Source organism: Lithobates pipiens, unplaced genomic scaffold, assembly GCF_037356315.1.
Source record: "Lithobates pipiens isolate NorthernLeopardFrog02 unplaced genomic scaffold, aLitPip1_a1.2 Scaffold_18, whole genome shotgun sequence".
In the NCBI taxonomy this organism is placed as follows: domain Eukaryota; kingdom Metazoa; phylum Chordata; class Amphibia; order Anura; family Ranidae; genus Lithobates; species Lithobates pipiens.
Genome location: NW_027507758.1, coordinates 555,960,963 through 555,975,627, shown reverse-complemented (window position 1 = coordinate 555,975,627; position 14,665 = coordinate 555,960,963). Strand labels below are relative to the sequence as shown.

The 14,665-nt window shown below is 44.2% G+C and overlaps 1 protein-coding gene across 1 annotated transcript in view; it reads left to right on the top strand.

The window, feature by feature from the left end:
* Positions 1 to 322: 322 nt before the first annotated feature.
* The window catches only part of TDRD6 (tudor domain containing 6), a 176,361-nt gene continuing 162,018 nt past the window's right edge, over positions 323 to 14,665 (top strand). The window contains exon 1 of the mRNA XM_077485168.1: positions 323 to 5,649. Within this exon, the coding sequence (XP_077341294.1) occupies positions 537 to 5,649 (5,113 nt within the window). The 5' untranslated portion in view covers positions 323 to 536. The remainder of the gene's footprint in view (positions 5,650 to 14,665) is intronic.

Below are 14,665 nucleotides of genomic sequence, written 5' to 3'. Positions count from 1 at the left end.
ACATACTCTGCATGTAGTTCCAGTACTCAGCTCTGCCAGGTAAGAAACACTCTGCATGCAATAACAGTACCCCCAGTGCCTAGATCTGCCATGTAGGAAGGTATTCTGCATGTAGTACCAGTACTCAGCTCTACCAGATAAAAAATATTCTGCATGTAGTACCAGTACTCAGCTCTACCGGATAAATACTCTGCATGTAGTACCAGTATTCAGCTCTGCATGCAGTATTGGTTCTCCACTACTAAGTTCTGCTAGGTAAATAAATGTTCTACATGTAGTAGTGGTGGTACCGCAGTACTGACACTCCAGTGCCCACCTGTACCCGGCGGTGCGGGAGTGCTCTGCATGCGGTGCTCTGTTGTAAGTGATAAGTCGGGATCCAGTTTGCCAGTTATCCCAGTTCCGCCCGGTCCAGGGAAACAGTCAGTCGCCAGGTTGTGACGTCATTATGGCGCCGCCCTCGCGTTGCGTCCTCCAAGGGGCCTTGGGGCGTGGCTTTCTGCGTCTCTGTCGTAGTTCGGCGCGGGAGAGAAATCATGGCGGGCGCGGCGGGCTGTGTTCTCCGCCTGCGGGTGTGTCGAGTTGAGGCCCGGGCTGAGGTACCGGTAGTAAAAGTGTGGGGGAGTTTGGAGGACACGAAGGAGGAGCACAGGAGTCAGCAGTCGCCTCAAGCGGCGGCGCTTGAGGAGCAGAGTAGACCTCAGGCGGTGTTGGGGGAGCTTTGCCTGGTGGAGGTGAGCGGAGAGTGGCAGCGCTGTAAAGTTTTATTGAAGAGAGGGGCCGAGTGTCAGGTGTTCCTGTTGGAGGAGGGAACCATCACCTCAGTGAGCCCCAGCAGGCTGCGCAAGACCCAGGTCTCTCTTTTTTTCCCATTGCCCCCGCACATGCTAGTGTGCGCACTTAGCGGCCTGGTGCCCCCTAACGGCCAGCACTGGAACTACAGCGCTCTCAACTACTTCTACTCCCTGCAAGATAAGGTCATCACAGGGCAGGTGCAGGACCTGCTCCCACAAGGACTGGTGCTATTAGAAGCGAGTGAGATTGCCCAGCAGGCCCTGTTGTGTGGACTGGCCAAAACAATTCCAGCATTATCTTTCCATCCCTTTCTTGGCTGCAGTAGCGTAACCCGTCACACGCCATTACCAGCCATGAACGGTGCCGGACGGGGAGGTCCCTGGCAAGCAGAAAGCATGGACTACTACTACCCGCGCCTTGAGAGCGGCGTGACGGAACAGGTGGTAGTCACCCATGTGTCTGAGCCGCACAGCATCTTCTGCCAGCTCCTTAGCATGGCACAGGAGTTCCATAGCCTTTCGGAGGGCATGCAGCATTTTTACACCATGCAAACTGGCCCAGCTTATCGGAGCCCTTTGAAGCTAGGACAGCCATGTGCGTCCCGCGGAGCCAACGGACGCTGGTGCCGCTCGCTGCTGCAGGAGGTTTTCCAAGAACGCCAGATGGCCACGGTCGTCCATGTAGACTGGGGGCGTGAAGAGCTTGTTCCTTTGACTTGCCTGCGTACGCTGGCAGCGGAGTTCCTTCGGTTGCCTGTGATCACGTTTCGGTGTGCTTTGTATGGGATTTCAGATGGAGGAAAGGACTGGGAGCTGTCTGTGATCGCTGAACTGCGCTCCTTGCTACAGGGGAAGCAGGTGAGCGCTACAATTCAGTTCTTCAACTCCTACAAACACTTGTATGTGGTCACCCTGTTGGCTACAGATGGGTGTAACCTTAACTACTTTTTTGGCATGCAAGTTCAAAACCGGAGCTCCAAGTCTGATGCCTCCGCCGTTGCTCGGGCATCTCTTTGTCCTGAGGAAGATGGAGAGAAAATAGGTACCCCAAAGTCACCCGAAGAAAACTTTTATGTCCCTAAATTTTCCACCGTAGAGCTAAAGACTGGCACTTTTTATGATGCTACGGTGCAGTATGTTTTTGACCCTTCCAATTTTTATGTTCAGACCGAAGAGGACTCGGCAAAACACCAAGAGATGGTGGATTTCATTAACAACTTGTATTCAAAGGCCTCCAGGTTAGAGGGCATCATAACCAAGCCTAAGCCTGGTCAAATCTGCTGTGCCAAATTCAAAGACGGTATGTACTATCGGGCTGAAGTCATTGCCTGTGAAAACAAGCTAGTCAAAGTTTACTTTTTGGACCACGGAAACGTTGAGTTGATTGACTGGTATAACGTAAAAGAATTGCCTGCTGAACTCAAAGAACTGTCGGCATTGGCCAACAGGTGCTGCCTGGTTGACATCTACCCCTTGAGAGAGAGTTGGCATCCAGAGGCGATCCTTGCTTTTAAAGTAGCAGTTGTTCATAAAAAGCTTGTAATATATGTGATGTCCAAAGATCTTGATAAATACACAGTAGAAGTCCTTGATCAATCCAGAGTAGAAGAGAAAAATGTAGGGAAAGCATTGTCATTGGCAGGGCATGCAAAATTCGAAGAGCTTGAAACGTTTACCATTGTGCATATGGGGGAAAGTGGAGATAGTAAGACTACCCCAAGCCAGCCTGTATCGACTTTGGGTATATCGGAGACAGAACAGCAAGAAACTACTTTACAACTAGCAGATGATGAACGCATACACTATTCACCCTATGAAGACCAGCTGTTTGAACCTGGTGCGACTATTGAAGTGATTGTCTCCCATATAGAAAATCCTGGGCTGTTTTGGTGTCAAAATGCAGCACTGGCCTCTGCGCTAAATAATTTGATGGATTCCATACAGATGTATTGTGTCCTTATAGACAAAGCTCCTGAACCTGATGCCAATGCTTGCTTTGCTAAGAGTCCAAGAAACGGAACGTGGTACAGAGGCTTCATTACAGAGATCCCAGTGAGTGAAACCAAATCCAACAGTGTGGAAGTGTTGTATGTAGACTACGGGGTGACAGAGATGGTTCCTGCTGTAAATCTCCGTGCAATGGAGAGCAGCTTTTTTAATGTAAAATCTCACGCTTTCAAGTGTAGTCTATACAACATAATTGCCCCGTTAGGGAATAATCCTTTTTATTGGGACAGTAAAGCCACCGATGCTTTTTGTGACTTTGCCGTAAAAGCATCCAAAGGGCGTGAATTTCACTGCATGTTTTTTGCCACAGCTTTTGTAGATAAAGAACTGATTAATATAGTAGATCTCTACACCCCGTTTGAAAACATTTGTGCTAACTTGGCAAAGAGAGGATTTGCAACGTACCTTTTTCATAAGACCCTCGAGCCATCTGTGCACCTTCAGTCATTTTACTATTCACTGCATGACATTAAGACTGGAAGTGAGGAAGAAGTTTCCATCACACATGTCAATCCTTCTTTGGAGTTTTACTGCCAACTTTCAAGGAATACAGGCACTCTTGCAAGGATTTCGGAAGCTATTACGAAAGCTTGCAAGAAAACTCGGTGTTTGAACCTGCCTAGCGCTGTACCACTATGTCTCGCAAAATTCACTGACCAACAGTGGTATCGTGCCTTTATCTGTTCGGAGACCGATGGGGCAGAGGTGTTTTTTGTGGATTATGGAAACACTGAAAAAGTTGCAGCAGATGATCTTCGACCCATTGTGCATAGCGAGCATGATCTGTTACTTTTACCAATGCAGGCAATTAAATGTTCCTTGTCTGATATCCCATTGATTCTTCCAGAAGAAGTTATGACTTGGTTTGAAGGTATCATTTGGGACAAAGCTTTGAGGGCACTAGTTGTTGCCAAGGAAGCTGATGGGAAGTTATTAGTTGAACTCTATGATGGCAATGAACAAATCAATGCAACTCTCAAAAGCAAATTGGGATTAAATGTTCCTAAAAATGCACTATCATGCAAGCCTCCTTTTTGTACCAGCAGTCAACCATCCTCAAAATTCATTCAACAGGAAGCAAAATCTGTAAATGGAGAGCGAAAAACTTGTGAATCAGTCCAAGGGCAGAGTTCACATACTAGGGGGTCTAATGTTGCCAGCACAGACAGTAGTACTGCACTGCCAAAACAAGACAGATCCTCCCTATTGACTCAAATGCCCTTTGAACAGCAGACAGATAGAGATTATAATGCAAAATCTCGAGAGCCCAGCTCACAAAATAGAGACACCCTACCTTTCCAGAGGAATGTGAAAAGGGCATTGTACCAAGACAATCAGGACTGTAGTGTGAGAAGGAAAGAGGTTACTAAATTCCAGAGCTCACAAAGGTACTATGAACAGCCATCAAGTCAGAACTCAAAGCCAAATGTTGTTAAAGAGTTGCATCCAAAACCAAATCCATTTGCAAAGCCTTGTGGCAGCACACCAAAGCAGCCTCTAACAAAGATAAGTGAAATATCTACCAGAAGTATCTCCCCAGGCAAAAAATTGTGCGTGTATGCTTCTCATGCACAAACCATGTTTGACTTCTATGTACAGACTGCAGAGACTGGCTTACTGGACCAGATTTCAGATTTTTTAAACCGTGACAAGAGTACTTTTGAGGAGGTGTCTGAAAAGGATGTTAACATTGGAGATGTAGTTTGTGCTTTGTTTGATGGAGATAAACTGTACTACAGAGGAGTCGTGGAACAGAAAAGTACTGTAGGTTTAAGGGTGCTGTACATAGACTATGGTAACACTTCTGTGATTTCCAATTGCAAAATCTACAAACTTCCCCAGAAACTGTGCTCCATTCCTGCTCAGAGCATTCACTGTTCTTTAAATTCTACTAAAGGGGCTTCTTCTGTCTTCAACAGTCCAGAGATACTGGAAAAGTTTTATGAACGTGTGTTTGACCAGCAATTAGAGTGTGAATTCATAAAATTGGAAGATGGTAAATGGAATGTAGATCTTTATGATAAGAGAGGACGTGTTAATGATTTACTAAAACCCTTAGTAGAGGAGAAGAGTAAAGCAATGACTGAAATTAAAGCAAGACAGGAAGATGTGCCAGTCATTAAATCATTCACCTGGAACTTGCCAAAAACTGGAAAAACTGTAAAAGTCTTTGCAAGTGCTGTAGACAGCCCAGGCCTCTTCTGGTGCCAGTTAAGTACAACAGATTTTGATGTCCTAGCAAAACAAGTTCAGGAAGCTGGAGAAAAGTCTGTCAGAGATGACCATTTTATTGGAACCATTGAGGTTGGCACCCTTTGCAATGTTATGTACAGCGAAGACCAAAACTGGTACCGGGCTTTTGTTTCCAAAATGGAGGCCGATGTTGCTACGGTAAGGTTTGTTGACTATGGAAACGTAGAAAGTGTTCCTAAAGAGGAAATTCGACAGCTTCCTACCGCCCTCGCCAGTCTTCCGGCCCAAGCTTTCCCATGCTGCCTTGCTGGATTTAATGTTGCTGCCGGTAAATGGACTTCAGAGGGGTGTGATTATTTTTTTCAATGTGCTACAGAAGACGTACTGGAGTTGACTGTTGAAGATGTACAACATGATGAAATGTGTAAAATGCCTCTGGCACTTGTAAGACTGAAATATAATGAAATGGGCATTAATGAAGAAATGAAATGCTTCTGGCAAGTGGGCCAAAAAGAATCCTTAAACCTTGCAGAGTCAGCATCTAGCAAACCAGACATGACTGAAGGAAGACAGACGGTGGAGGAAAAGCAGCTTGACGCTGAAGAGTTGGACTGGCCTATTCCCAGTAGGGAAGATGAAGCTGATCATAATAAAGGTATGCGTTGGCTTTTTCTTCATGATTTATGATAATGTTTATATAGTTCAAGTGTATCTTAGGCCCCTTTCACACGATTGGATGCGACTTTCCGTTTTTCAGGCGGATCCGATTGGGCCACATATTGACTTCTATGAGGAGGTGGATGTCTGCGGATATGTGTCCACCGACACCGCCTGGCATCCGATCTGACAAGATCTGCTGAAAACATATGTATGGCAATACGTTCGCCATCCGTCCAGTGAGTCCAGGCAGTCCGTTTTCATCCGATCTCCCCATAGAAGAGAGCAGAGCTCTGACAGATCACTCTCAGCACAGTGAGTGAAGGCGGACCTGTCATCCACCTGCTCAGTAAAACAATTTTAAAAGCAAGTGAAATTTTCAAACAACATTCTTTCATTCGTGAATGTACAAAGATTTTTCGTATAAATATTCTTGTCCAAAAATCAATCTGTGTGTATGGCCAGAATAATGCTCGGTTCGCACCTATGCAGTTTGCTTTTGGCCTGTTTCTGCAGTGCTTTTTGCTGTGCATTTTGAATTTCTGCACACACAATTTCACAGCGATTTGCATTTTATGTTTGTTTTTTTTGGCTAATTTGTTGGGCAGATTAACCGATTGTCGCACGCTGTCGTTTGACGATGGCAGAATGGCTCCCCTGCGTGAATTGCCATAGCTGTATGGTGGCCACTTTAGGGGATATAGGGGGCAAGCACGCGGTCCTGAGGAGCTGATGCGTGTGCCCGGCACCCGCGATGTCCGCCAGGCACATGCGATCGCTCCTGACAGGCAGAACGAGGATCTGTGTGTATAAACACACAAATTCATGTTCTGACAGGAGAGAGGAGACAGATCGTGTGTTTCTAGTATAGGAACACCTATCAGTTTCCTCCCCTAGGCAGTCCCCCCCCCCCCACAGTTAACCACAGGGAACAGTTAACCTCTTAATCGCCACCTAGTGTTACCCTTCCCTGCCAGAGACATACAGTAATCAGTGGCTATTTTTAGCTCTGATCGCTGTATAAATGTCAATTGTCCCAAAAAAAGTGTCCGATTTGTCCGCTGTAATATCACAGTCCCAATAAAAATCGCAGATCTCAAAATGATGCAGTGCCTTATTGCAAAGAATAGCCTGGTCAGCAAGGGGGTAAATCATTCACGGGGCTGAAGTGGTTAAAAAATAAAAATTGCTGCAAAGACGCACTACATGGTTTTTCTGAAGCTTCTCCATTCAAGTCTATTGAACAAAAAAGCACTGTTTTGCATTTAAAAAAAAGTCCTTGACCCTTTCCAAATACGCAGCAGCTGAAAAATCATAGATGTGAATGTGTCCCTTAGGAAACCATGTTAAATGAACTGTAGTGCGATTTTGCAAAACGCATCAAAAAAAGGCATAGGTGGGAACCAGGTCTAAGCTGTTTAGTAGCAGGAGCATGTTTTTTTTTTTTTTTTTTTTTTTATTTTTTTTTGGTAATCACCTGTCCATAATGAGGTTAAAACTAACATTAGCCCTTTTTATAGTACAAAAAAAAGCAGATAAAGGGTTCATTTATACTGTGAAACAATGAAAGTAATGATACATATTATATCATATGTAATAGTACACCCAGAAGTAGGATATATGGGCATTTTAACTGGGAGTCAGACATGAGGGGTGGAAGGGAGATGTAAATCTTTTATATTAAGGTAGTACTAAAAGCTGAGACTTTTATTCTGGGGTCCTCCACTGACACTTCTGGCTCCTCCTGCCCTCAGAGTGCCCCAATAGCAAGCTGCAAAGTACAGTATAGAATGTGACTATAGCAAAGTAAAAATGCTTCTGCCTTTAGTGTCGTGCATTTCCTGCCCAGGACTACATGACCCATGAGACATTGCTTCACGCACATTCACAAGTTCTTAGGCACTTATTGACATGTATGTATATTTTCTGATATATAAATAAATAATGCATTCTGTAGCAAACATTATAGCCTCCAAGGAGGGATGAGACCTAATGTCACGCCCGGCCTCCGAAGGTGATTAGAGCCTGCCTGGGACCATCTGGTCCACGGTATTCTCTATGGTGAGCTTCCGGATTCCTTCTCCAGCTCACCGCTCACACAGATGAGCCGGTAGAAGTGCGGGGGGGGGGGGGTAGTTTTGAATGTCCCCTTCTGCCACTTAAACAAAATCAGTAAAAACAATCAAGCGGCTGAGCAACTCTTCATAATCGATTGATCGGTCAGTCGATTCTTTGGCTGCAGAATGCATTGAAGACATCAAAGACTTTTAGTGGTGATATCTGAATGATGCTTCCTTTACAGCAGGCGATTCCCTGCACCGTAAAAACATAATGGCTGTTCAGCCGCTTGATTGTTTTTACAGGTGACAGAAGGGGACCTTCTCCCGCTGCCCTCCTGTGCTTCTACCAGCTTACCTGTGTATTCGGTGAGGAAAAAGGAATCTGCCCAAGGCCGAAGCTCACCATAGAGAATACCGTGGACCAGAGGGTCCCAGACAGTCTCTAATAACCTTCGGAGGCCAGGTCAGACATTGTCACATCCTGCCTTGGCAGCTGTAAACACTGCCATGTGTTTGGCTGGGAAGCCAAGATCCTTCCATCTTTTTTTTTTTTTTTTTTTTTTTTTTCATTGTAGGCTTTCCAGTAGGGCTGTAACTAACGATTATTTTCATAATCGATTAGTTGGCTGATTTATTTCGATTTAATCGGTTAATTACCTTTTTTAAAAAAAAAATTAAAAGTGTGGTGTATAATTGTAAGTTTTAAAAAAAAAAGACAATTAATTCAAAAGTATCTATATGCAGTGGTAAATATAAATAACCAACTATATGGTTAGAGAGCAAAATCTCTAATCCACTCTGAGAATAACACAGACAGAGAGATACTGTATATACTATTAGAGGAGAGCTATACTGTGTATACTATTAGGCCTCTTTCACACGGGGCGGATCAGTAATGATCCGCCCCGTGAAGATCCGCTCGCTCAGCGGGGATCGCTCCGTTGTCCCCGCTGAGCCGGCTGCGGACAGGGTGGTCTCCGCACACTGTGCGGGGACCGCCCTGTCAGCTCTCCGCTCTCCTCTATGGGGATCGGATGAGCACGGACCGTCTGTCCGTGTTCGTCTGATCCGCTCTGCAGACGGAGGAAAATCCTATTTTTCTATCCGTCTGCAGAATCGGACTGTTGCGGAGGCGGACGAAATCGGGTGTCTGCGGATGCTCATCCGCAGACACCCGCTATCCCATAGGGATGAATGTATGTCCGTATTTCATCCGCAAACGGATGGATGAAATACGGACATATCGTCCGCATGTGTGAAAGGGGCCTTAAAGAGCGAATCTAGTAAATGGACTCGGAGATTAAATTCAATTTTATTTAAAAAAAAAAAAAAAACAATGTCTTCCTTCAAAACAAATGTCATTTTAACCACTTGACCACTGGGCACTTAAACACCCTTAATAACCAGACCAATTTTCAGCTTTCGGTGCTCTCACATTTTGAATGACAATTACTCAGTCATGCAACACTGGACCTATATGAAATTTTTGTCCTTTTTTTTCACACAGATGGAGCTTTCTTTTGGTAGTATTTAATCACCGCTCGTTTTTTTATTTTTTGTGCTATAAAAGAAAAAATACAGAAAATTCTGTAAAAAAAATGAATTTTTCTTCGTTTCTGTTATAAAATTTAGCAGATTAGTATTTTTTTCTTCATAAATTTTGGCCAAAATGTATACTACTACATATCTTTGGTAAAAATAAGTACAAATTGGTGGATATTATTTTGTCTTTGTGAAAGTTATAGAGTCCACAAGCTATGGTGCCAATATCTGAAAATTGATCACACCTGAAGTACTGACGGCCTATTTCAATTCTTGAGACCCTAACATGCCAGAAAAGTACAAATACCCCCCAAATGACCCCTTTTTGGAAAGAAGACATTCCAAGGTATTTAGTAAGAGGCATGATGAGTTTTTTGAAGTTGTCATTTTTTCCCACAATTCTTTGCAAAATCAAGATTTTTTTTTTACTTTTTTTTTTTTTTTTCACAAAATTGTCATATTAGTTTATTTCTCACATAGCATATGCATACCACAAATTACACCCCAAAACACATTCTGCTATTACTCCCGAGTACGGCGATACCACATGTGTGAGACTTTTTTACACAGTGTGGCCACATACAGAGGCCCAACATGCAGGGAGCGCCATCAGCCGTTCTGGAGCACCCAGGACAATTCTGACATTTCTCTCCTACATGTAAAAATCATCATTTATTTGCTAGATAATTACATAGAATCCCAAAACATTATATATGTTTTTTTTAGCAAAGACCCTGGAGAATACAATGGTGGTTGTTGCAACTTTTTATCTCGCACAGTATTTGCGCAGCAATTTTTCGAATGCTTTTTTTTTGAAAAAAAAAACAGTTTTGTGCTAAAAAAAAAACAAAAAAAAAACAGTAAATTTTTGCATAATGTGAAAGATGAAGTTACACCGAGTAAATAGATACCTAACATGTCACTCTTCAAAATTGCACAGGCTCGTGGAATGGTGCCAAATGTCGCTACTTAAAAATCCCCATAGGTGACGATTAAATTTTTTTTACTGGTTATATGTTTTGAGTTACAGAGGAGGTCTAGGGCTAGAATTATTGCTCTCGCTCTAACGTTCGCAGCGATACCTCACATGTGTGGTTTGAACACCGTTTTCATATGTGGGCGGGACTTACGTATGCGTTCGCTTCTGCATGCGAGCACATGGGGACAGGGGCGCTTTAAAAAAAAAAAAATGTTATTGTTCATTTTACTTTATTTTAGTTTGACATTTTTTTTCCCCAAAAATAAATTTTTTGATCACTTTTATTCCTATTACAAGGAATGTAAACATCCCTTGTAATAGGAATATGGCATGACAGGTCCTCTTTACAGTGAGATATGGGGTCAATAAGACCCTACATCTCACCTCTAAGCTGGGAAGCCTGGAAAAAAAAAAAAAATTCTGGATTTGATCGTATTGGCGAGGTGGTAGAAGCACCGTAGGGCGGCGGGAGGGGACGTCTATGGCTGGGTATTGCAGGGTATCACCGACTATGGCTGGGTATCTCAGAGTATGGCGTTGCAGAGTATGGCGTTGCAGAGCATTGCAGGATATTGGCGGGTGTTGCAGAGCATTGCAGAGTGTGCAGGGTATTGGCGGGTGTTGCAGGGTATTGGCGGGTGTTGCAGGGTAATGCAGGGTATTGCAGAGTAATGCAGAGTAATGGCAGGGTATTGGCAGGGAATTGAGGGGTTAATTTTCGGTGAGCAGCGATGTGGGCACTGCAGATGCAGCCCACATCGCTGCTGACACCGATCTCTTCCCCCTCCACTGTTCCGATCGGTACAGAGAGGGGGAGGGAGGAACTGGCGTCATAACATGACGCCGGTTTGTTAACAAGTGATCACTCCGTCAATTGACGGAGCGATGCCGTTTACCGTGATGCGGTCACGGATGCTCTCGAGTGTGCGCCCCAGGGGGCGCGCAAGAGCGGAATTCTGGGAGGACGTCATATGACGGCCTCCCAGAGTTAAGAAACCGCCCTGTAGCCGTCAAGTGGTTAAGAATGTTCGATTTTCTAATCTTTAGTGGGGTCAAATCGACATTCGTTTTCAACCACAGTGATGGGAAAATTTGGAAATAATAGAAAACGTCTTGGTTAAAGGAATTTTCACAGTGTATGTGGTTTTCTTTCAGAAATTACATGAATTTAAAAAAAAGAATGTTAAAAACAAGTGACAATTTTAAACAACATTCTTTGGCGAATGTACAAAGATTCTTTGTATGAATATTCTCATCTGAAAATTGATCCGTGTGGCCAGCATAAGGCTCGGTACACACCTATGCAGTTTGCTTTAGATCTGTTTCTACAGTGCTTTTTGCTGTGCGTTTTGGTTTTTGCGCATGTGATTTTGTGGCGATTTGCATTTGTTTTGGCCAATTTGTTGTTGGGCTGATTAAAAAACACGAACATTGAAGTATATTGAACCAAAAAAGCACAGTTTTGCGTTTAGATGTGAACATGTCCCATAGGAAACCATGTACATGAACTGTAGTGCGTTTCTGCAAAAAGCACCAAAAAACACATAGATGTGAACCAGGTCTAAGATGTTTAATGGGGTTAAAAAAACTCAAATTAGCCCTTTTATAGTACAAAAAGCAGATATTTGCTACTGTAAGGGGTTATTTATTTTTTGCTGTAGAACTGTGAAAGTAAAATTTACAGTAGCGATTATTTGCTTTTTATACTATAAAGAGCTCATTTTAGTTTTTTTTTTTTTTTTTTTTTTTTTTTTTTTTTTAACCCCAGTATGTTCCTGACTAATCGATTATGAAAATAGTAATTGATTTTTTAAATTGATTAGTTGTTTCAGCCCTACTTTCCAGCCTAAAGGGGAAATTTGGGGACTTATAGACCCCAGATCTCGTTGTAAAGAGGACCTGACCTATTCCTATTACAAGTGATGTTTACATTCCCTGTAAAAGAATAAAAAAAGATCAAAAAAAAAGTAAAAGAAAAGTGTCAAAATAAAAGTAAAGTAAGCAATAAAAATTTTTTTAAAGCGCCCCCGTCCCAGTGTGCTCGCTCACAGAAGTGAACGCATACGTAGGTCGCCCCCACATATGTAATTGGCGTTCAAAGCACATGTGAGGTATCACCACAAATGTTAGAGCGAGAGCAATAAATCAAGCCCAAGACTAAGGCTGGATTCACACCTATGCAGTTCTAGTGCTTTTTGCAGATTTGCACTGCAGTCCATTTAGCATGGTTTCCTATAGAACACGTTCTGTAGAGCAAATATGCAAAAAGCACAGAAAAAAAATAGGTGTGAATCCTGCCTAACTCTAAACAGGTAACCTGTAAAATATTTTAAGTACTGAAATCTGGCCCCATTCCATGAGTGTGCACAATTTTAAAGCGTGACATCTTTCACGTTCTGCAAAAAAATGGGACCAACTTACGGTTTTCTGTTTTTCTTTTTAATGCACGAAACAAACAGCGTTTGAAAAATTGCTGTGTAAATGCTGTGCGAGATAAAAAAAAATTGCAACGGCCACCATTTTACTCCCTAGGGTCTCTGCTTAAAAAAAATTATATACAATGTTTGGGGGTTCTGAGTAATTTTCTAGAAGAGAAGTTCAGTATTGGCCTGGGTAGCAAGTGGTTCCTAACAGTTTGCTAACATTATAGAGCAAATAAAAATACTGGTAAGACTTTTCTATATAACAGGTCAGTTTCTGCTGTCTATAACATTGGAAAAATAAAAAGTGATTTCTGAAGTTTGATTTGCTATGCACTTATTCTCAGGGTGCTATGGGCCAGTCTTGTGATCTGCTACCAGTGGCTGGCTTCAGACAACGGATGGAGTGCCTGGGTGGTGACGCTACCCATCGGCTCACTATGGGCTATATGTTGTCGGCTGTACCTTCTCTCCCCTGAAGCCAGCTGCTGTAAGTTGATCACATGACTGAACTGGAGTGCCCTGATAATAGGTAAGTATATGCAATGCATCTTTCTTCTACAGGGTAGCTTGTATAGGTGCTAGAAGGGGATGGGAGCAGTTTTAGGCATAGCTAGTTCTAGCTCAAGCTTCTACTTTAATTTCTTGCCGACCGCCGGCTGTCAAAAGACGGCCAGGCGGCGGACCTATTGTGAAGGGAGGGCGTCGTATGACGTCCTCCCGTTTAAACAGGGAATGCGCACGCATCCCTGTTCCTTCGGTGGCGGCGTGTCACGGGGACACCGCTCACCACCGAGGGGGGTGAACAGCCATTGTGCATGGCTGTTTACCACGTGATCATGGCCGATCACAGATGGTCACACCCCCACTGTGCACAGCGCATGCGTGCGCACGTTGGTGGTGGCGTGTTCCCCGGGAACACTGCTTGTCACCGACGCTGGTAAACAGCCATTGACCAGCTGTTTACCCACGTTATCGGCTGTGATCGTTTCACAGCCCATCGCTAAAATGTAAACAAACCGCGGTAACGAGATGTTACCGGGTTCTCCTCCTCACACACCGATCGTGTGTGAGGAGATTGCGGTAACATCTTGTTACCGCTTACAGTGTACACCAATCACACTGCCCCCCCCCCCCAATAAAGAGGACCTGTCACCACCCCTCATAGTACATGTCACTCACAGTCCATCAGAGTACCTGTCACGGCCCATGGGAGTACCTGAGTACCTGTCACGGCCCATGGGAGTACCTGAGTACCTGTCACGGCCCATGGGAGTACCTGAGTACCTGTCACGGCCCATGGGAGTACCTGAGTACCGGTCGCGGCCCATGGGAGTACCTGAGTACCGGTCGCGGCCCATGGGAGTACCTGGGTACCAGTCGCGGCCCATGGGAGTATCCGGGTACCGGTCGCGGGCCATGAGAGTACCCGGGTACCGGTCGCGGCCCATGAGAGTACCCGGGTATCTGTCGCGGCCCATGAGAGTACCCGGGTATCGGTCGCGGCCCATGAGAGTACCCGGGCACCGGTCATGGCCCATGAGAGTACCCGAGTACCGGTCACCAGGCCATCAGAGAAGCTGTCACCAGCCCATCAGAGTACCCTAGTACCTGTCACCAGCCCATCAGAGTAACCGAGTACCTATCTGCAGCCCATGCCTCATAGAATATACGTTGGGGTGTTTGCTTTCCAAAATGGGGTTATTTTGTGGGTAATTGCACTGTCCTGGTGCTCCAGGACCTTCAAAAGTGTGATAGGTAGGAATGAAATGAGATGTGTCATTTATGCTCCTAGATCGCCTGAAGGTACTACTTCAATGTTTGGCCTCTCTATGTGACCAGGCTGTGTAAAAGTCCTACACATGTGGTATCACCATACTCGGGAGGAGTAGCAGAATGTGTTTTGGGGTGTAATTTTTGCTATATACATGCTATGTGTTAGAAATATGTTATAAATTGACAACTTTGTGTAAAAAACAAAACAAACGCGTTTTCATTTTTTTCCCACATTTT